At 37.9% G+C, this 24,487-nt stretch overlaps 1 protein-coding gene across 1 annotated transcript; it reads right to left on the reverse strand.

The window, feature by feature from the left end:
* Positions 1–1,139: 1,139 nt before the first annotated feature.
* On the reverse strand, positions 1,140–23,099 carry Znf354c (zinc finger protein 354C). The gene is given in 6 exon segments (XM_047555880.1): positions 1,140–4,899; positions 4,902–6,227; positions 7,629–7,724; positions 8,209–8,335; positions 21,176–21,262; positions 22,964–23,099. Coding segments are annotated over 5 exon segments (1,680 nt in total). The 5' UTR covers positions 21,209–21,262; positions 22,964–23,099; the 3' UTR covers positions 1,140–4,801.
* Between the last annotated feature and the right edge of the window lie 1,388 nt (positions 23,100–24,487).

The following is a 24,487-nucleotide window of genomic DNA, read 5'->3' on the forward strand; positions in this document are numbered from 1 at the left end:
TTTCCTCTGTCATCTCCATTCTATTGAGACTTTTCATTTTTCATTTTTGTTTTTTTGTTTTTATAGTTTTGGTTCTAAAATTTCCCTTTGGTTCCTTTTAAATTTCATTTATTTTCCTCCTGAAAAATCTGACATATTGATTCATTTCTGGAATGGTCATACTTTTTGAAACATTCTTCCAAGTATCTGCTTTTAGGGTACAGTTAAGTAGGATGAATAACTTCTAACATTCTGAATACTACTATAGGATAACTATGGTTGACAACAATGTATATTTCAAAGTAGCTAATTGAGAGGATTTTGAATGTTCCCAGAGGAAATGACAAATGTCTGAAGTGATAAAATGGCAATTACCTGACCATTACACATTGTATACACAAATTGTCACACTCTGCCCCATAACTATGTACAATTACTATCAACTAAAATTTTTAAAACATAAAACATAAACTCTTTGTCTCATAATTCCAACATGTGTCATCTTGGAGGTGGTGACTGTTTTTTCCTAACCAGTTGTTGAAACTTTCCTGATGTATTTGTGTCATTCTTCATTGCACACTGGACATTTTGAGTATCGTGAGACTGAGGATTCAGTTCTTCTGGAAAATGTTTTTTTCTTTGTAGAAGTCTAGTCAACAGTTCCAATTCACCTGTGGGCTGTGAATTGTGGTTCTGTCTGTCCAGTTTTTTAAACACTCACAGATCTACCCCTAAGGTCAATGTCAGACCTAAGCAATAGTCTACCCCATTAAGGTCAGACCTGTACATGTATGGATCAAGTGTGAGCCCAGGGTTGCAGGAACAGTTTTGTGAGATCACTTGAGATCACTTTCTTATCTGTCACCACACTGATACCTTTCAACTCCCAGGAGTCTCTTCATCTTCCTGATCTGCTGATTAGAAAGGCAAGGTTTTAGGTTCTCTCTGACATATACCTCATGGATATATCCACATTCATGTCCAAGTAGCAGTAAGATAATAAAAAAGTACAGCAGTGGAAATACTCTTCACCATTTTTGACCTATAGTTCCCCTGACCAGAGACAAGAGTTAACCTCTCCGAAGTGTGGGTGTTTGGTAACTACCACTGTCCTCACCAAAGGAATGCCCAGGAGTGTCAAATGGTCTTAATTCAAATTCTGGTTTCCTTCTCAAATATGCCTGCTGTCATTACTTCTCAGGGTCCCTGGACACCTGCCCCAAGCATTAGTTATACTCAGTAAGAGAAAGAAGGTGGTGTGTACCTATTTCATTTAAAGTGGAGACAGTATAAATTCAAAGTTATTTTACTTCTAATGATTATATCCCTGGAAGACAAACTCTCAAACTGGAACTCTCTGAATATAGAGGGTAAATTCTGACTGGAGCCTTCATAATCATCATTTTATCCAATCACTTTTTGCCTCAGTTTTTATTAGGAATTTAAACATACAAGTTTAAATGATGACTAATGAATATCCATATATACAACACAAAGGTTCAACAACAGCTAGTATTTTTACATATTTATTTGAAAATATCCTGCAGTCATGACTTTTCAAACTTAAAAACTTCCATATACATCTCCTAAATATAAGGGCTTTATCCTTTATAACCTCAATACCATCATCACTTCTAAGAAAATTAAACATATCACATTATCTAATATCCTTTCTATTCTGTTTCCCCAAAATATCCCCCCAATGTCTTTTTATAGCCATTTTATTTTTTTTGAGTCAGAAATCAATAAAGGATCACACTTTGCATTTGTGTAACTTGGGTATCTTAATCTAGAAGAGTCTACCTTTTATTACTTGACTTTTTGAAAAGTCTAAATCAGTTGTCTTATATAAAGTTCCCAACACTAGATTTGTCTATTTTTTGACTCTGTAATTAAACTTATTCCTCTACTTGTATTTCTTATGAACAGGAAGATAAGTCTAGATGGTAGATTTGATTTTCCTTAAACATTTGGCAGTACATTGTAGATGATTATTTATGCTTCATTTTACATCTCATCAGAAGCCACCTGTCAGTTTTTCACATAAGTAGTGAAACTCAGTTTAATAACTAGATCTCATTATAAAAACAAATTTTTTCTTTTTCTTTTTCTTTTTGAATTGGTATCTGGGGTCGACATCATGTAAACAATGTTCCTTAATTTTCCTAAGTCTATTGTTCTATGTATATTTGAAAATGGTATTCTTCAAATAATTTTATGAAAAGTTTTGTCTGTTTCATTGTTGAGCTTTTTCTTCTCAGTGCATTACAACCAATTACAATGATTAATCTTTTTGATGGTTAAGTTATCCTAAATTTGGCCAGTGGGAGTACCCTCAAGTTGGCTCTTGTGTCCTTCTTGATGTCCCCCTATTAACCCTCAAATGCTACTTGTAAAATGTATTTTTTTCATAAAATGATATTCCAGGCATACCTTATACTTCCTCTGCTCCAATCATGGAATCAGTTATTTCTCCAAAGAACCCTTTTAATGGGGAATGGCATTTAGAAACCAAAATTTGGGTATTAAGTATATTAACTGTATTGGGTAAAATGTTAAGTATTGAGGTCTGTTTAAAAGCCTTACTTTCTTTGCAAATATAAATACACTAAATACATAAAATTACACTTTATGATGAACTAAAACAAGTTAATTAAGAATTATATAAGGTCTAGCTAATTGAACTAGAACAATTTTTAAATAACACCAACTGTTAAATGTGGAATTGAAGGAAATAAGCCTGGGGAAATTAGATGTTTAAGTGATGAATGGAATGTTTAATATACTTAACTTTACACATAAGAATTCCTTAAAAAAAGGTGTAATAAAAATGAAACCGTATATATAGCAAATACCCCCAAACAACTATACCATCTGGACCTTAGCTGGATTTGGGTATTTAAATAGTTACTATAAACACAGGTACAATCAGAGGCTCTTAAGAAAAAGGACTATGATTACAAGTCAAATATTAAGATTTTAGTGAGGAGGAACCCTCAAAGATAAAAAGACAACTGATTAAATTATTGCAATTGCATCTAACCAGGTTACAAAACAAAGAGTGCTCTCTGGATTAGAGGATGATGGAAATAAATTATCACAGAACACCAGAGTTGAAGATCTCAATTCTATTCTTAACTCTGCCCACTGAACTCCAATTCATTAGTAAAATGAAAGGTTATAATTAAATTAAACTAAATTTCTCCTGGCTCTTATAAGCTACCAGGTGTAGAGAATGAAATTATGTCAAATGTTTACTCTCTACAACAAAGAAAGTATTTGCATGACAGTCTTTCCACCTACATCAGTTTACTCCACCTCCTATAATACTATAAGACTCTATTCAGCCATATAAAACCATATCAATTTGAGAACTAATAGAGGAAAGCAATTTTGCTCTTTGGGCAAATTTTTAATTTTAAAAACTAAATTCTAAATTAGTAAGTCTGTATTTTGTAATTGTTAAGGACTTTTGAAAAAAATTTCCAAAACTCTTGATATGTATACACACACATGCATATGTATACATACAGATGTGTATACAGTCATGTGCTACACAATGATGTTTTGGTTAATGATGGACCAATATACAACTGTGGTCTCATAAAATCATGATGTAACTGAAAAATTCCTACCACTCAGTGGCACTGCAGGCTATCATGAGGTCACAGTTGTTGTAACATGTTAGCACATGATTCATTTGTGGTGATGCTGGTACAAACAAACCTGCGCTGCCAGTCAGAAAAAAGTATAGCACATACAATTATTAAAATACATAATATTTGATAATAATGATAAACAACTGTTACTGGTTTACATATTACTATACTATACTTCTTGTAATTTTATATACCTTCTACTTATTAAAAAAATACTACCAAACAGTATGCCGTGTTACACCATAGCAGCCCCGTGTATCTTATGTTTGTCCACATTTCTTGATTGCATCAAGAGGGCATACAAATTGATCTAGATCATCAAGGTTTGTGTAACGACACAATGCATTGTCTAACAATGCATTTTTCAAAACACATACCCACTGTTACATACACACGACTGTACAGGTGTATACATAAATGTATGTGTGTGTAGACACACACATATACTTTTAACTTGCTTATGGGGCAAAAAGGGTTTTGTTATTTTCACATGAAAGATTAAAGAATTCCTTTTTATCTTTAGCATCTCTTTATTAATAGAACACTACCTATGTGGACCTGCCATTTTTATTTGTTTTGTTTGTGGCACTAGGGATTGAACCCAGGGGTACTTAACCACAGAGCCACATCCCCTTCCCAAAACTTTTTATTTTCATTTTAAGACAGGGTCTCACTAAGTTGCTTAGGGCCTTGCTAAATTGCTGAGGCTGCCTTTGAATTTGTGATCCTCCTGCCTCAGGCTCCCAAGTTGCTGGGAATACAGGTATGTGCCACCAAACCTGACATGAACCTGCCATTTTTAGAAATGAGGCCCCACACTTATTCATATTATTAACTCAATGACTATTTTTAAAAGGAAACTCACACACCAAAGCTTACTCTTAGAGATTATGATCTAATGAGAAAGAAAACTTATATTCAACTACTATTTATGTTTTTTTTAAGTGAAGCCTTTTATACTTTTTCTACAAATTTAAAAAAAATGAAAAGTTTTAGAAACCTTAGAATTCAATGGTTCTTATAAAATGACAAGTCAGCACTCTTCATATATTTCATTTAGTGGTAACTAGTCTTTTTGCTACAAAAGTAAAGAGATTAAATCTACTAGGAGTTTGTGCCTTATTTACTATTCTCCTGATTATTGTCCAGTGAAAAGTCCTGAATTATGAGAGAGATGAATTAAAGTTCATAGGCTTCTCTCCTCTCAGGTATCTCTGGTACTGAGTAAGGGAGGAGACATAGATAAAAGGTTTTCCATATTCCATTTATAGAGTCTTTCTTTATTGTGGACTTTTTTGTGTCTACAGAGGTTTGATCTGTAACTGTAGGCTTTCCCACATTCCATACACTTATAGAGTTTCTCTCCAGTGTGGATTCTCTCATGTTCAGTTAGGAATGAATACTGGCTGAACGCCTTTCCACACTGATTACATTGGTAGGGTTTCTCTCCAGTGTGGATTCTCTGATGCCTGTAAAGGTTGGATTTGCAACCAAAGGCTTTTCCACATTCTTCACATGTATAAAGTTTTTCCCCAGTATGAATTTTACGATGTTCATTAAAGGATGAATACTGGTTGAAGGTCTTCCCACACTCATTACACTGATGGGGTTTCTCTCCAGTATGAATTCGCCTATGTTCAATAAGGGTGGAGATGCGTGTGAAAGTTCTCCCACATTCCAAGCATTGACATAGTTGTTCTCCAGTATGGAGTCTCTGATGTTCAGCTAGGGAGGCAAACTGGCTGTAACCTTTCCCACATTCACTACATTTATATGGTTTCTCACCTGTATGGATTCTTTGATGTCTATGAAGTTTGGCTCTACAGTTGAAGGCCTTCTCACATTCATTACATTTATAGAGTTTCTCTCCAGTATGAATTCTCTGGTGTACGGTGAGGGTTGAACACTGGCTGAAGGCTTTACCACATTCTCTACATCGGTAGGGTTTTTCTCCAGTGTGTACCCTCAGATGTTTGATCAGAGTTGAACTGCTGCTAAAAGCTTTCTCACATTCATTACATTTGTAAGGCTTCTCTCCAGTATGAATTCTCTGATGGGTAAGAAGGGATGACCTGTGGCTGAAGGCTTTCCCACACTCATTACACTTATAGGGTTTCTCCCCGGTATGAATTCTCTGGTGTTCCAGAAGATGAAGACTCTGGGTGAAGCTCTTCCCACATTCATTACAGACATGAGGTTTTGCTCCTGGGTAGATTTGGAAGCATCTCATTATATCAAAATTTTGTGTAAAATCTTTCCCAAACGTGTAATACATATTGGGTATCTTTTCTATGGGAATACTCTGTTGTGAAACAATAATTTTATTTACAAATGAGCCTTTCTCTAGCTCAAGACTTGTAGGGTTTTCATCTCTGTTGATAGTTTTCTTGGAGGAGGCTGCCATTTCCCTAAGAGGTTCCTCCTGTACTATGCTGCTCTCAGATTTTACAGATTTTACAGCTTCCCCAAAGTTGATGTCCCAGGGACCATACTTGGTGGACTTTTTCTTTATTATTCCATGAGTTGTTGCTTCAATAAAAATGTTCTGTGAGGCAGGAAATGCTTCTATCTCAGGCAAAGTCTTGAAATCTGAAATAAATCAGAAGAATTAATGCTTTTGCTGGAAGAGACAGATGTATCAATGTGATAATAAAACTGGCAACAATACATATAAGAGTTTTGATGACATCTGATCTTAAATGTGGATTTAATCTGGATGGAAAACAATATGGTATAGTGGAAAAAGGGAAAGCGGTTGAGGGGTGGTATAAAAGAATATACTGGATAAATTAACACTGAAAATGAAGAAGCTACCCTGGGAGAAGTAAAGTTACATATACATGATCAGGTGGATCAGAGGTCTGAGGAAACAGAACAATGTCAGGTGAATAGCTCAAGTTGAATACTATGAGATCTCCAGTTTCTCATTGTTCTCCATTGCACACACCAGGTAATGAAGCAGGTAACTTGTCTTCACTTTCTCCTTTCTACACAAATGTCACTTTCCTCATATTTTTCCCATGCTCTCGGAAATCCTGCATTCCATAGTTTTAAAATATTTAGATTGTTTTTCTTAAATTTTGTGATTTCACAAAATTTCATAGAATTGTCTCATAGCATAGTGATTATAATTTCATAGCACAGTCTGTGAAAGGGGAAACAGTCTTTCTTAAAAAATGATATTCAGGCTGGGTGCACTGGCACCCACCTGTAATCCCAGTGGCTTGGGAGGCTGAGGCAGGAGGAACAAAGTTCAGAGCCATTCTCAGCAACTTATCAAGGCCTGAAGCAACTCAGCAAAACCCTATCTCTAAATAATATATAAAAAGGGCTAGGGATATGGCTCAGTGGTTAAGTGACCCTGGGTTCAATCTCTGGTACCAAAAAAAAAAAGACATTCAGGTTTTAAAATCACAATAGTCCTGAAGCATAACTGGGTTGAGAATATTTGATCTAAGTTTGAGACATTCATTATAAAGAAAAATATGGAGTAAATCAGCCATATGCATAATTTCCCCTTGTAATTGGAGGAAAAACAACTTTTTCCTACTTACTACCCTTACATCACTTTTCTCCTTTCTATTTTATCATGAAAAGAAATAGACATATTCTTTTCTTCTAATAAGCTACAATCAGAATATTATAATTTACTTTACATGAAATCGATCTGTCTTGAAGTTATGAAATATGCTCAACCCCTAAGCTCAGTTCTGATTTTAAGTGAAAAGATCTGGCTTGAGGTAGGTTAATTTGGGGTTAAAACCTGCCTTTTTTCACTTAATCCATGATTGAAAATAGACTAGGATTAGATAACTGCAATTACATAATTGTAGGTATTTAAGTAAACTGTATAGCTTAAATAAATTGCAACTGGCCCTGAGTATTTCAACAGGGCCCAGTATTTTCAAGAAAGTCACCCAACCACTGCCTCTTCATGACCTGCTCATCTATAAAGACTCCCTTGTGCCCATTTTCCAGTCTCTCACTCACCTGGACATGTGTCTGGAGGAACTTCTCTTTCCACCATGCAGGGATCTTCTCCTTGTTGTAACTGACTAATCACCTTAGGTGTTGAAAATGGAATCCCTGCTCAAGGGGAAGGAAACGGAGTTTGAATGGATGGCATAAACAGCAACCTCAAACAGAACACACATCCTGCTTACTCTGAGCCAAAAAGGAAGAGAAGGCAACCCAGGAAGGTGGAATGAGCACCACAAACACTTATAAGGGGCACTGGAGTTTTCAGATGGTGGATCATGAAACAGGTCTTATTTCAGAAATAACATAGAGCCCTGGCAAGGAATGCCTCTATGACAGGTGTTCTTAAATTTTCAACATCTATATGTTCTATGTGTTTTTGGGATTTAGTCACTGGCCAACTGAGTGGAAAAAAACTGATTGGGAGTGGTGTATGAGAAAAGAGAGATCATCACAACACAAACATTCACTTTCATTTCTACAGGATACTTTTCCAGGGGTACAATAGGGTGGAAACCTATAGACTCTGAATTGCAAAGAGGGAGATCCAAAGTAATTTAGCACATTTTTCGTTATAGGCAAAAGTCCTTACCCAGTGAGACCAGGCTGCTGTAATTCTCCAGCATCACCTCCCGATACAAGGTTCTCTGGGCAGAGTCCAGATGCAACCACTCATCCTGGCTAAAGAGCACAGCCACATCCCTGAATGTCACAGACTCCTGGAACGGCAAACCCATTTCTACTCACTCAGGACCAATCTTCCTCTATGGAAAACTTGATAAGAAGGTTACACTGTGATGCATAGCAAGTAAAACTGAAAATGTCTTGGGATTCTAAATATTTCAAATCAGCTACTTAATTTCTTTTAAATACCTAAGGGGAAAAAAAATCAGGGTACATCTAGGGAAAAGCTGGAAAACTAGGGAAAATACCATTAGCTGAACAGAGATATAAAAGAATTTATGAGTTGTAAGACAAATAAAAATAGAATTATTTAAGAGTTGGAAATGTAGCTCAGTGGTGAAGCACATCCCCAGCATGTGTGAGGTCCTGGGTTCAATCCCCAGCACCACAAAATGACAACAAAAAAGTTAATATTTACTGAATATCTTGTTTTAAGCCCCTGAATTTGTAGTAAATTGCTAATAGCAGCAAATACAATGGTGAAAAATTGAAAACAACCCATACAGTTACCAATCAGGGAATGAATAAGCAAATTATAGTATATATATATATATATATATATATATATATATATATATATATTCCATGAATGTTGTGCAGTCATTAAATAGAATGAGGTAACTTGACATGCCTGCCACCAGAATATGAACTTAATATATTATTGCCTCATATGAAAGAGCAAGTGACAAAACAATCTCTATTTGTTGAAATAGTGTGTGTATGTGTGTGTGTGTGTGTGTGTGTGTATTATGCTGTACACAATATTGTTCAGAAGAATACAAGTTGTCACCCTAATTATTTTTTGATATTTTTAGAAAGGGCCAGCAAAGCAATCTTACTTATTTCTTTAAACCATTATGTTTATATTATTTCCAGTGTGTGAGTGTTCCTTTCTTTGGAATTAACTAATTTTGTGGTGCTGGGGATCAAACCTAGGGACTCATATATACTAAAAATGCACTCTATCATTGAGTTACACCTCAGAGCTTGAATTCCTTTTTGGGAGGGAGGGGGTACTGGAGTTTGAATGCAGGAGTGCTTTACCAGTGACCCACATCCTCAGCCCCTTTCTATTTTTATTTTGAGACAGGGTCTTGGTAACTTGCTGAGGCTGGACTCAAACTTGTGATCTTCTTGCCTCACCTCCCGAGTACAGGCATGCCCACATGAATTCTTTTAGATTCCATTTTAATTTTATATGGACTTTTTAGTTATACCTCTTTGCATTTTTAGTGGCTGTTCTTAGAATAACAACATATATTCTTCATCATTCCTAATCTATGTAGAACAAATAGATCACTTTACACAGAATGCAAGAACCCAGTTAGTTATATAGGATACCACCACCCCTTCTATGGTTGCTATAAAGATTTTCCCAGTTCAGAGGTGACAGGACTCTCCAGACTTCACAGAGCATACTTATGAAAGGCTTTTATTTAAAGGCAAAGGGTACATGCAGTACAGCAAAAGAAAGAGAACACAGAGAACCCCTGGGAGACCAGGAGACACTCTACTGTGATTTCCCATATTTCCACACACAGACGGTATGCTGGACTCTCTGGATCTGCATAGAAAACCTTTCAGGACAGCTCAAAGGAGGAATTTTCAGCAGGAGCATTTTATGCAATCAAACAAAGCTTGTCAAACCATTTAGGTTAGTTTGCAAACCATTAGTAAAGAGGCAACTGGAAGTTGCCAGTGCTATTAAGATTCTAAGCAACATACGCTGTCCTTATTTTGTTTGGCCAAGGGTTAAAAAATAGACATCATCAGCCCAGAGATGAAGATAGAGCTTTACCAGTTCAGATGCAGAAGGATTCTATTTCCACAGTTATCATATATATCTACATACATTATAAACTCCATAATATAATATTTCAATTTTGCTTTAAACAATCTTATGCATTTTAAAGAAACTTAGAGGTATTCATCCAGACTGCTACCATTTATAATGCTCTAATCAAAGTTCCCATCTGGCATATTTTTCTTTTAGTTTCAAGAACTTCCTATAGTACACTTTGTAGTGCTAGTTTGCTGGCAGTACATTAGCTAAATTATCTTTTACCCAAGAATACTTTTGTTTCACCTTCATTCTTGAAAAATATTTTCACTGTAGACTTTTGGGATGACAGTTTCTTTCAGCATGTAAAAGGCCATTCTATGGTTTTCTGACCTTTGTTTTTTCTTTTTTCTTTTTTTTTTTTAATTTTATTTTGTTTATTAAACTATTTATTTGTGGAACCAACCTAGATGTCCTTCAATTGATGAATGGATAAAGAAACTGTGGTATATATATACAATGGAGTATTACTCAGCCATAAAGAATGATAAAATTATGGCATTTGCAGGCAAATGGATGAAATTGGAGAATATCATACTAAGTGAGATAAGTCAATCTCAAAAAACCAAAGGACGAATGATATCGCTAATAAGTGGATGATGACACATAATGGGGGTGGTAGGGGTTAGTGTTAGGGTTAGAGTTAGGGTTAGGGAGGGGGGCAAGAATGGAGGAAAGAAGGACTGTATAGAGGGAAAAGAGGGGTGGGAGGGGTGGGGGGGAAGGGAAAAAATAACAGAATGAATCAAACAACATTACCCTATGTAAATTTATGATTACACAAATGGTATGCCTTCACGCCATGTACAAACAGAGAAACAACATGTATCCCATTTGTTTACAATAAAAAAAAATAAAATAAAATAAATAAAAAAATTTAAAAAACTATTTTGCAGTGCTGGGGATTAAACCCAGGGCCTTGTACATTCTAAGCAAGCACTATCACTGAGCTACATCCCCAGCCCATCATGTAAGTTTTATTTATTTATTTAGATACCAGAGATTGAAGCTAGGGGCTCTTGATCACTGAGTAACATCCCCATCCCTTTTTAGTTTTTATTTTGAAAGAGGTTCTCACTAAGTTGCTTAGGGTCTTGCCAAGCCTTGCTAAGTTGCTGAAGCTGGCCTTGAACCTGCAATTCTCCTGCCTCAGTCTCCCGAGTAACTGGGACCACAGGTGTGTGCCACCACATCCAGCCCATCATGTAATTTTTTTTTTTCTTTTTGGTACTGGAGATTAAACCTGAGGCACTTTACCACTGACAGATTCCCCAGCCCTTTTTTTTTTTTTAATTTTGAGACAGGCTCTTGTCAAGTTGCTCAGGGCCTTACTAAATTGCTGAGGCTGATCTTTTTTAAACATTATATATATAATTATTTATTATTTATTATATTATATTATTTATTTTTAGCTGTTGGTGGACCTTTATTTATTCATTTATTTATTTATTTATTTACATGTGCTGAGAATCAAACACAGTGTCTCACACAAGCTAGGCAAGCACTCTAACACTGAGCTACAACCCCAGCCCTGTGACTGATCTTGAATTCACAATCCTCCCACTTCAGCCTCCCAAATCACTGAGGTTACAGGCATGTGCCACCTTGCCCAGCCCATCATGTAAATTTTAATGACTTAGAACTCAAGATGGTTTAGACACACAGACCAAGTTTAGGGAAACCCTCACTGAGGTAAAATGGTGCTAAGTTTTAGCAGACATTTTTTTGTTTTTTAAACAGTAATGGGGCTTGAACCCGAGGCCTTGTGCATCTAGGCAAGTGGTCTGCCACTGAGCTATACCCCCAGTCCCTGAGTAGACATTCCTAAACGTGCAGCCGCTTGTACCTGGGCTACAGTATTTCCAAAGTAAGTGTAAGTTTCCTTCCCAGGAATTCATGGATCTGGACTAAGACATTCAGAGGAAGTAACTACCTATCATAGAAGGTAAAATGTCAAAACCAAGAAAAAAGTGTATACAAAGATCTGGGGAGCAGGACAAGGTAGGCCAAATGGGATGAAATCTTTCCTGAAGAAAGGAAATTGACCTTTGGCTCTGGGGAAGGAAGACATGGAATTTTTGAAGAGGGAGGCAAACAGGACAAGCACAGCCAAAAAAGTCCCCAGAAGTTGTTACCCTGGTGTATGTCCCTTCTGTACCCACCTCCTCAATCCTCCTTGTGTCCCACAGCTGCCAGCAAGAGAGTCCTAGCTTTGATGCCAAATTGGAACAAGTACCTGGAATCTGTTTGGCAGAATCTGCGCAAACCCTGTGGTTCCTGTTATTCACATTTCATTCCAAGGAACAATCCAAATAAAAGACTTAGCAGATTGAGGTGGCACAGCCCTGTTATCCCAGGAGACTGAGGCAGGAAGATTGCAAGTTGCAGGCCAGACCGGGCAACTTAACAAGACCCTGTCTCAAAAAATAAAAAGGGCTGGAGATGTTGCTCAGTGGCAAAGCGCCCCCAAGTTCGATCCATAGTACCCTCAAAAAAATGGTTAACGTTTTTTTTCTTGGTTCCATGAATGGTTCCATGAATTGAACCCAGGGGTGCTCAACCACTGAGCTACATCTCCAGTCCTTTTTGTTTTTTTCTTTTCAACAGGGTCTCGCTAAGTTGCTTAGGGCTGAGCAACTAAAATTGCTAATTTGCTGAGGCTGGCTTTGAGTTCACAATCCTCCTGCCTCAGCCTCCCAGGTAGCTGGGATTACAAGTGCACATGCACCAACCTACCTGCCCAGCTCCATTAATCTTAAGACCCAGATCCAGAAACTATCTAAATGTCCACAGCAGCAACAGAGAGGACTAAATTGAAGAATATACATCAATGTAGTACCGTACAATAATGAGAATAAAATAACCTCAACTGCATGGAAGAAATGCCTAAAACAGTACATCCTGTGTGCTTCCATTTATATGAAGTTCAAAGACCAGAAGAATGAACTTGTGGTTACAAGTTCAGAGTGTGGCTCCTCATGCAGAGTGGTCTCTGGACCTGCTAATGTTCTATTTCTTGACCTGGATGCTGGTTCCAAGGTATGCTCATTTTGTAAAAATTTCATCAAGCCAGACACTTCATAGACTTTTCTATATGTATATGTTACTTCGATTAAAAGTTTTTGTTTGTTTGTTTGTTTGTTTGTTTGCAGGATGTGGTGGCACACACCCGCAATCCCAGTGGCTCAGGAGGCTGAAGCAGGAGGAGCAGGAATTCAAAGCCAGCCTCAGCAACATAGTGAGGCCCTAAGCCACTTAGCAAGACCCTGGGAACCCAAGGTACAATCCCTAGTACAAAAAAAAAAATGGTTTTGCTTTGTTTGTTTGGTTGTGGTGCTGGGGATTGTGCATGTTTAGTGCTCTACCACCAAGTTACATCCCCAGTCCAAATGTTTTTTAAACTAATAAATTTTAAAGTCACAAGCTTATTCACAGAAGCATTTGAAACCTAGGGTCTGCCAAAATGGACACTAACCCCTGGGCATTGAATAAAGATCATTAGCCTAACTCTTAGGCACATTTTACAAATGAGAAAACTGAGGCTTACAATCACTGCCCCTAAGCTGGTACTCTCTGACCACAAGTCAGAATCATACTAGCAACCAGGTTCTACCAGCTGATGACTGCTCATCATGGCCACTTTGCAGCTCAAGAGCAAGATGCATCAGCAATACAGTACAAAAGCAGCAACCCATGCATGAGCACAAGGTCATCACAAAGAGCATGGGCAAGATGTGAACATGTCAGTGACATAAAGCATGTATGTTTAAAACATTTTTTGTACCATTGAGGGACCCATACATGCTATCTATGCGAGAAATGTATTACATTTTTGTCTCAAAGGTCTACTTTCTATTGTTAATAAAATACCACAGAATGGGTAAATTATAAGGGAAAGAGATTTGTTTTGGTTGATGTTTCCAGTCCAAGGTCAAGGGGCTACATCTTGTTGGCAGAGTCCAGAAACAGCACAGGGTAAGATATGGGGAATGTGGGGGAGGTCAAGTCCAACTTACTTTTACAGCAGACCCACTCTCAAGATTACCATTAATCCATTAATCACCTGAATAAACTAATCTGTTCATTAGATCAGAGCCCTAATAACCTCTTAAAGGTCCCATCTCTTAGAGTAATGTCTCATAATGAGGATTAAATTTTAACAGGAGTTAAAGAGGGCAAACTCTAGCAATACCTATCTTCCTACACATAAAAATGTGGAGTGGTAGGGCTGGGTATGATATAGCTCAGTTGGTAGAGTACTTGCCTTGCAAGCACAAGGCCCTGGGTTCAGTCCCCAGCACAGCAAAAAAAAAAAAAGAAATGTAGAGTGGTTCAATAATAAGTATACAGATGGTCCCCATCTTGCTCTGGTTTGGAATGACTTTTTTGCTTTATGATGGTACAAAAGAGATTTACATTCAGTAGAAACCATACTTGGAACCCAGCACATGGTGTATGCCTATAATTCCAGCAACTTAAGAGTCTGAGGCAGTAGAATCACAAATTCAAGGCCAAACTAGGCAACTTAGGGAGCCCCTGTCTCAAGATAAAAATAGATGAAGGTAAAGTGCCCCTGGGTTCCATTCACGGTACCACCGAGAGAGAGAGAGAGAGAGAGAGAGAGAGAGAGAGAGAGAGAGAAAAAAGAAAGGGGAAAAAAAACTTGGAATTTTGAATTTTGCTCTCTTTCCAGGGTGACTACCAGTATTTTACAGTAGAGTGTGTTGTCAATGTTTTTTAGATACAGGTGTTTAATACATTACATGAGATATTCAATACTTACTTATAAAATAGATTTTATGTTAGATTACCTACAGTTAGATAAGATGTTCTGAGCACATTTAAGGTAGGCAAGGCTATGCTATGATGTCTTGTAGATTAGATGCATAAACTACATTTTTTTTCACTTATAACATTTTCAATTTATGTAGGCTTGCAGGGAAGTAACACCTTCATAAGGCAAGGAGCATCTGTAATCCCAGTGATTCAGGAGGCCAAGGCAGGAAAACGTCGAGTTCAAAGCCAGACTCAGCAACTTAGGCCCTAAGCAACTTAGCGAGACCCTATCACTGTGTTCGGTGGGGCTGTGGCCAGAACAGGGGGTTTCTGGGCTTTGCCTGGATCACGGAAATATCAAAGAGACAAATACTGGGAGGCATTGAGAGACACCTCGATACTGCAAAGACACAGAATAAAGATGGAAACAACTCGGACCAAATCGGCCCGAGAGTGCACTCCGCCCTGCCATCCTCACCCACTATGCTGTCTCTTCATGTTGACTGCCTTAGAGGCTGTGATTACTGAAGACCGTCCCTCGAGGTAGGCGGTCTACCTCGGTCAAATGGGTGAATCGACCTTTGTTTTTTCTAATGAGAACCCAATGGTCATTCAAATACTGAATCTCTACATACAATATAAAATCTTTTTTACCTGATTTCAAATATTAAATTTTTATGATTTGTCTATGATTTTCCTGCCCAATATGTGGTAGACACCAGCCACAAGTGACCACTGAGCATATGAAATGTAGTTATTCTGAATTGAGATATACTATATATACATGTATATAGAATACATAGCAGATGATTTACTATATGTGTATATATATGTATATACATATAAATATACACACATACATACATACACACACAAAGAAACACATGGTATCTCAGTAATAATTTTATATTGTTTCATGTAAAGATAATATTTGGATATACTGAATTAAAGATACTAAGTTCACTTAATTGCTTCTACTTACATTATTTTTTACAATATTACTAGAAAATTTTAAATGACATAGGTGATTACATTCATGGTTCATATATTCTTAGTGCACAGCACCAACCAATGACAGGCAACTGTCATATACAAGTTCATTCTTTTTAATGATATATGATAAATTCCACTGTAAAATATTTATTTAATCACTTCCCTTGTTCATGGGTATTTAAATAACAAATAGTGCACATTAACCATTCTCATACAGATATATCTGAGTACATGTACACCTATATTTATGAAATAAACTGTTAAAGACAATACTATTGGGTCAACATATATGTGCATTTTAAATTCTGACAGATAGAACAGATTGTGCTTTCTCAAGATGACCAATTAATTTTTCACCTCACATGCTCTGTGAGCATCCCGTGGAATTCAGTGGAGGTGATGATTTCCAAGGACAGGTAGTAAAAGAATACACCTTCCACCTGGCTCATGTGGAGCCTGTGCACCATGTTGCATGGCCAAGACACATGGAGTTATTACAACAGATGTTCCATCCAACAGCCCCATTCACAGCCTAAGACATGTGAGCACCTGAGACTTTGGATAATTCTAGCCCCTAGAGTTTAAGCCTTTTGGATTCAAGATTTTGTATAGTGAATGTAAGATATTTCTGCATTCCTGGTCCAGAGAAACTGTGAGAAGTGACAAATGATGATTGCTATTTTATACCCCTAAGTTTCTTACTGAAACATCAAGCATATTCTTCCATGTTAAAAATACAACTTGATCATTTAAAATTACAGAAATTAGAATACCAGAAGAAATAGAGAATGGAACAAAAGAAATATCTGAAGTAAAAATAGTTGTGAATTTTCCCAAGTTAGTGACAGATACCAAACCAAAAAACCAGGAAATTCAGAGAATGCCGAGAATAATAAATACCAAAAAATCTACACCTGGGCATATCATATTCAAACTGCAGAAAACCAAAGTCAAGGAAAAAATCTTGAAAGAAGACAGGGGGGAAAAAAAATCCTACCTGAAAAGGTAAAAGGATAAGATTTACAGTGAATTTTCTCACTAGAAACTATGTAGACGAGAAAGTAACATAAAATATTTAAAGTATATATAGAAAAAAAAACAGAAATCTACAATTATACTTCCTTGAGGAAATCATCCTTTACAAGGGATGAGAAATAAAAGACTAAGAGAAACAAAAACTGAGGGAATTCATTACTAGCAGACACACCTTTCAAGAAATGGCAAAACAAGTTCCTCAGAGAGAAAGAAAATAATATAGGTCAGAAACTTGAACATACACAAAAAAAGGAGGAGAGAAGAGTAAAGGAAGATAAATTACAATCTTTTTAAAACTTGTTTGTTATTGCGGTGCTGAGGATTAGATCCAGGACCTTGTACATGCTAGACAAACTCTACCACTGATCTACAGCCACAGTTCTAAAATAATTTTTTAAAAATTTTCTTATTCTTTTTAAAAAAATGTTTTATATTTATGGATGTTTGTTTTATTCATTTATTTATATGTGGTACTGAGAATCAAACCCAGTGCCTCATACATGCTAGGCAAGTGCTCTACCACTGAGCCACAACTCCAGTCCCTATTTTTCTTATTCTTAACTGAACTAAAAGATAACTGTTTGCTTAAACTAATAAAAATAATAATGGGTGTTTATAGCATATGAATGACTGAAATGAATGACAGCAAAGTCATAAGGAATGGATGGACATAACAGAGAAAACTACTAGGATGTACCTGTACTACCATAAAGCAACAGAATTTTCCTCAAAGATGGACTAGTTGTAATTCACATTGTAAACTTCAAGGCAACCAATAAAATTTTTTTTTTAATTGGTGTATGCTAACAGTAGGAAGATCTGTCACCATACTGATAAAATACATGATTGAATAAGAAAATGAATAAATGGGAAGAATGGCAATCCTCTCTGCAGGTTTCCAAATAATGTATATAGATTCCACATTCCTTAAGTGTGGGCTGCTCAGTAACTTCCTTCCAAAGATTATGGCATGGGAAGGTAGAAAAAGAGTAATGTAGTAGAAAAACCAGACAAACCCTACCTCGGTCATATGTTCAAGGTCAACATCAACAGTGAAGTCATGTTATTAATATGCATTTTTTATATGACTTGATGAATGACATTTTACCTCTGTGGTCTTCCCTCAAAAACCCATAACCCCAGTTTAATGATGAGAAAAACCTCAGACAAATCATAGCGAAGGGACATTCTACAAAATACCTAACCACTACTTCTCAAAACTGTAATGGTCATCAAATACAAGGAAAGTCTGAGAAACTAAAAGCTCAGGGGGCCTAAGGAGACATGACAACTAAATGTAATGTGCTATCCTGGATGGAATCCTGAAACAGAAAATGGATATAGGTAAAAACCACAGACATGTAAATAAAGTATGAACTGTAGCTACAATGAGGTAACTGTGTTGGCTCATTAATTGTACAAGTGTAGCATACTAATGTAACATGCCTGGAATATGGAAAACTGGATGCAAGGTATGATATTATTATATTATTATATATATATGACTAGGCTACTATCTAAGCAATATTTGCCTAAATCTAAAACAACTCTAAAAGAATAAAGATTCTAAGAAAAACAATGAAAATATCAATAAAAGGTATCAATTTATTGCAAAAAAGATGTCATTTATATTACTAATAAGCAATCAGCACCAAGTTCCATGTACTTTTCCCCAGATGATAAATTATATTACATTGAAATAAATGAGATATTTATAAAATCTGTGAAGATTCTACTTTCCCCCAAAATTATGCTTGTTTGCTATTTAATTTTTCTAACAGACAACAGAAATTCGTCTCACAGTATGCTGAATGAGGACAGAACTTGACATTGGATATTACCATTAAACTAACTCAAAGAGGGTAATGACACCTGTGACTGGGTCACTCTAGGTTCCCAGAACACCTATTTGAAAGAATTAGGTACTGAATTCACTGTCCACAGAAACTGGCTATGAGCTGCAAATAAACTTGTCTCATCTTTCCTTAGCTAAAATGAAATAGGTTTCTCCAGCTTGGAGCTGTGGGAAAGCTTAGATAGTGAAGAGCCCCACATTTAAGCAGAAGGTATTACTATTAATAGCTAGTATTACTTTGCATGGCATTTTGCTGGTCTTTATATCTTTGTTTCCTTAAAATATTCATCTCCTGGTAATTAAGGAGTCAAAGTTAAGCGCAGTCTAGTAAAGAGAGACATACCAAAACTGGCTGGTCCTAAAATAATGCACAGGCTGTTGCTGATGCCAATAATAGGAACAGCTGGTAATTTTGGAAATCCAATATGCACCATGTACAGTTCTCAGCATTTTACTTGTACTTTCTCAGAGTGTAACATTAACAGTAAAAAACTGTCTTGTCTGGATTCAAAAGTCAGTTGTGGGACTATAAGCAAGTGACTTGCATATCTGTGCCTCAATTTCCTCATCTGTAAAACGCAAATATTAGTAATCCTCTTGTAAGGACTAAGGAAGTCAATACACAAAAAGGATAAATTTTTAAATTTTTTGTTGCTGCATTATAATTACACATAATAATGGGATTCATTATGTCATATTCATACATGGCACAAAACAATCTGTTCAATCTCCTTCCCTGGCATCTTCCCTTTCCTTCCCACTTGCACTATGCTATTGATCTCCCTTCTATTATTATTATTATTTTAATTAGTACATCATAATTACATATATACATACACATATATGTATGCAGAATTCACTGATGAATATTCGCTATGTATATGACATAGCATAATTGGGTAGATTTAATTCCCCATGCCCTTCCCTCCTCCCTCACTCTTGATCCCCTTCCTCTATTTTATTGATCTCCCTTCTATTTTCATGAGATTTCCCCTCCCCAGCTTTTCTCTCTTTCTCTCTCTCTCTCTCTCTCTCTCTTTCTCTAGCTTCCACATTGAGAGAAAACACTCAACTCTTGACTTTCTGAGTCTGCTTTATTTCACTTAGCATGATGTTCTCCAATTCCATCCATTTATCAGAGAATGAAATAATTTCATTCTTCTTTATGGCTAAATAAAACTCCATTGTGTATATTTACCACATTTTCTTTATCTAAGAATAAAGATAGATATTAGATCAGTTCTAAGAGGTATATATATATATTACTAAACCCACTTAAATCGAGGAAAAGAGGTATAAAGAGAGAAAATCACTTGCCCAAGGTTACATGCCTAACTTGGATTTGAACCCACAAAGTCAAGTTTCAAGGTCCATGTTTTTAATCCATGGATTATCACTACTTTTTGGAAAACTAGCCACTGAAAAGCAGAGGCTCTGGGACATAGAAGAATAGAAAATTCACAGAAGGGAGACAAACAGGAAAGGGAGCTCATGTTGGAAGAAAGGATGGAAATTTCATACGGAAATATTTTATAAGGATTTGGGACTGACAGACTAGAACTTTAGGACAGGCCTGAGGACAGAAATTTGGGTTTGATCCTCAGAAAGATAATGGTAAAAGTAATGAGTAATTTTCAAACGGGAAAAGATTTCTTAAAAAGAAAATTAAAAAATCAGAGAATCAGATGAAGAGATAAAGGCATCCATTAGATAGTTAATAGGGATGATAGCCAGTTCAACTTCATGGCTGCACTAGGCCTCGGGGAGGTCTTAGCCCTGTGTCCTCCCCAGTGCTAGCCTCAAAACCCAAGCCAGCCTGAACTTCTGGAATGTGCTTGGTCTTCTCTAACCACCAATATCGGTCCTGGTCTTCAGAATCAACTCCAAATGACCCCACTTCTAGGATGTTTCCCTTAAATCTTCTTGGACATTTAGTTCAGTACCATGAACTCCCTGAAGATGGAAATAAAATCTTCCCTCTTTGTATTCCCAGGGTGCTGCTCAGAATACTACACATAGTTAGTGTTCAATAAATGTTCCTTAAGAGTCTTTTGGCCCTTCCATGTCCCTACCTTAAGTGCAACCATATCCTCTGCAAAGACAAAGACTATTACCCTGTACTTCTTACCAAGCACCTACTATAAAAGGAAGACTATATTCAGAGTTGACTCAAATTTTGGTCATGAAGTGAGTTTGGGGTAAATAAGAGTTCCTGGGAACAAAGAAGCCCATTCCTCAGCAGTCCCTCAATAAGCCCAGGATCCTGGGGAAAACTTCCAAGGTTCTGGATTCTTTATCACTAGATATAAAATATGTAAATATGCCCACATCTCTGAAGCCAGAAGGCAATTCCTAGAAAAGATAAACTTCACTTACTGTCACCTGAGCAGGCAGCAAATCCGTAGCCATCCCTTCTTTCTTAATCTTCCTATGAAAGGAGAATAGAGTGCTGACGAGGTAGGTCTGAAAAGGAAAAAGGTGCCATGAAAAAATCTGGTGTCAAGATGTGGCTTGAATAGAGGGAGTTACAACTTTCTATAACTTCCATTAGGTCCCAGCAAAGCCACATACATGATGCAAACCAAGTGAGAAGAATGTTGACTAAGCCAATTTGCCAAACTTCACTCCTCACCTAAGTTATCAGTTTCCTCTAAGTAAATTGTGACTCATCTGTGGATATTAAGGGGCCTTACATAGTTTTAAACTGTACACTCTAATAGTCATGATGAACTTGAATTTCCCAGGGATAGCACTTTCAAACATAGCTAGTTGATCCTAGGCCTGCCTGCTCTGCCTTGCCCTTTCCTTCCTGTGGGAATCACAACAAAGGTGTTTTCCCTGAGTGGACCTCTGTGGAGTGCTATGTTCTCAAGAACTGTGAGTATAACACAACCTGTAAACTTTCCCACCCTCTCTCTTGATGTACCTGGCCTTACCAAACCTTCCCGAAAGTAATATGATTTAAAACACTGTCCCCAGTCCAAGGGACATGCCAGATTGTTGCTCCTAAATACTTACCCTGCAGAGCCATCCTTAAGGGTATCCACAGTTCCAAATAACCCTTCTCTCCCTATTACACATACCAGTTGGGAGGGGCAGAAATCCAAATGCTCAGTAGATAGCAAGACTCTGCATGGAACAGCCAGAGAAGTGTTAGCTTCCTATGCAATAACTCTGTCTGAGTTTACAGTGGGACACTCAGTGTGCCACCCCTGGCAAGAAAGCAGAATAAGCTGAATGTGCTATGAAAGCTCCAGGTGGAGCACCTCTGCCAAAGGGAAGGGGTCGTGGAAGTAGTTACCCTACGATACACAACCTTCTCCACAGCAAGAATCCTGAGTGCTTTTTATGTATTATTTTTAAGCTTCACAATACAGTATAACAACCACTTACATCAGGTTTTATAAATAATCTGCAGATAAAGAATAGCAGAGGATACCCATAGGTTGTATGTGAATACTGTATCATTTTATAGAAAGAACTTGAGTATCTGAGGATTTGGGTAACCTGGATGGTTGGGTGGTGGGGTCCTGGAACCAATCCCAAGGAGATGCAGAGGACTGTATTACTACCACATTTTATAGATGTGAGAAAGACTAAGAACTAAGGATTCAGGACGTGCACAAAGTAACAACAACAACAAAAACAAAAACAAAAACAAACCAGAAAAAACCAACAACAAAAACGGTAAGTAGCAAAGGCAGGAAGGGAGTCCTAGTCCTGGTCCAAGGATTAATTTAAGCAATTATCTGGCCATTCTGAGCCCGGGATCTTTATCTATGAAATGGGAACAGTTATAGGGCCAACCAACGAGACTTCGACTTGATATCAAATGAGTTCATTCATTCCTAGTGCCGGGCACATGGACGTTCCCTGTAGATATTAGCTATTGTTGTTTTTATGATTTCTGCTTCGCTAACGAAGCCACAAAGGACTGAGGCACCCGACCCCTGCTATCCCTAGCACACCCCTGCTCACTTGGCTGGCACGCTCCCTCCCCAAGGGTCCCCAGACGCCAGTGGGGCTGGGCGCAGAACCACTACCCCCAGGTCGCCCGCCGACCGGCGCCTCCCGACGTACGGGCCGCGCGGCCCAGAGCAGCTCAGGGCCTGTGCTCGACGCCCCGCCGGCCCTGCCGTGACACCGTACTGTCGCCCCACTCACACGGAGAGAAGCGCTGGCTCTCGCCACGGCCTGGAAGAGGCAGCCGGAAGCGTCTCAGCCCAGGGCGGGCCGTCCTAGTAGACTCAGGATAATCCTTGCCAAGGGCCCCCCAGAAAAGCCGCGAGCAATCCCCGCCATCCCGCGAACCCCAGGAAAACTACGACTCCCGGCATCCCCCGGGCCACGCCAACTACACTTCCCAGAGCGCGGCGCGGCGCGGCGCGGCGACCTCCGGCCGATGAAATCTCTTCGCGCGCGAAGTTCCGGGCCCGCTGGTCCGCGTGCATCAGCAGTGGCAGGCAGGGTGCACCGGGCAAATAGGATAGGCAGTCTCTTGCCACAGGTGCCCGGGTCAGCCGCCAGTATTGTTCTGTTAGGCGGCAACATAAAGTGACTAAACAAAACCCTAATTTAGATATGTTTAGGAGAATCGGTATGGGTTAGCTTCCACTATTAGTCATGATTATTTTTAATTACCATACGCAGAAGATAACGTGGGCATAGGCACAGCTGAAAAGCAATCAAATGCTCACACAATAAACGCTTGACTGAACCTCGCCAAATTTTTGGAGCCTTGTCCACAGTGCTTCCCGAGGTATTTTCCAGAATTGTTTTCAGCGTTGCTTTTGTTAAGGTTACCCCATTTGTATATGTTCCCTAAACCATGTTTATTTTGGCAGTCTTTGTTCTTCATATAAACGGAATCAGCTATATAAAGTTGGCATTATCTATCTGCGGGTTCTCGCGTCGGTGAATTTAACCAAAATGATTTTTAAATTCAGAAGAAAAAATCAGAAAGTTACCTAAAAGCAAAAATTAAAAATTGGATTTTGTTGCACTGCAGAGTAAGTACTATGCTGGATCTACGAATGAAGTGATGTGGAGGCATTCACTGCATTAGATATAATAGTAATGTAGAGATGATTTGGGGAGGATGTGCATAGTTTATATACCAGTACTGTGCCATTTTATATAAAGGACTTGAGCATCCATGGCTTCTGATATCTTGGACAGGGAGTTCTGAAATCACTGCCCCACAATTACCGAAGGATAACATTAGAAATACAGCGGTGAATAAACATGGCAAAACCTGCCTGCACACATGTGGCTTAAATTCTACTGTGGGAGAGAGAAAAATTATAATTATTATTATGTTTTGCTAATAGAGAAATGGGAACTCAGAGGTTTTGGGCAATTTTACATGAAGTAGTTAAGAAACATTTCACGAAGTAGGTGACATCTGAAGAAAGACCTGCAGAAGACAAATATGCCAAGTTGAATAACAGAATAAAAAGCAGATTAAAAATTTCCCAAAGTGGGAGCAGGCCTTGCCTTTTTAAGAAACATAAGAATACTATTAGCTGAGCATGGTGGCGCAACCCAGCTACTTAGGAGGCTAAGGGAGGAGAATCACAAATCCATTTCGCCAGCCATGGCAATGTAACAAGACCCTGTCTCAAAATAAAAAGGGCTGGGTTGTCCTCAGTGCTGTAGAGCACTGGAGCACTTTCCTAGCATGTGTGA

This window comes from Sciurus carolinensis, chromosome 6, assembly GCF_902686445.1.
Source record: "Sciurus carolinensis chromosome 6, mSciCar1.2, whole genome shotgun sequence".
Taxonomy (NCBI): Eukaryota; Metazoa; Chordata; class Mammalia; order Rodentia; family Sciuridae; genus Sciurus; species Sciurus carolinensis.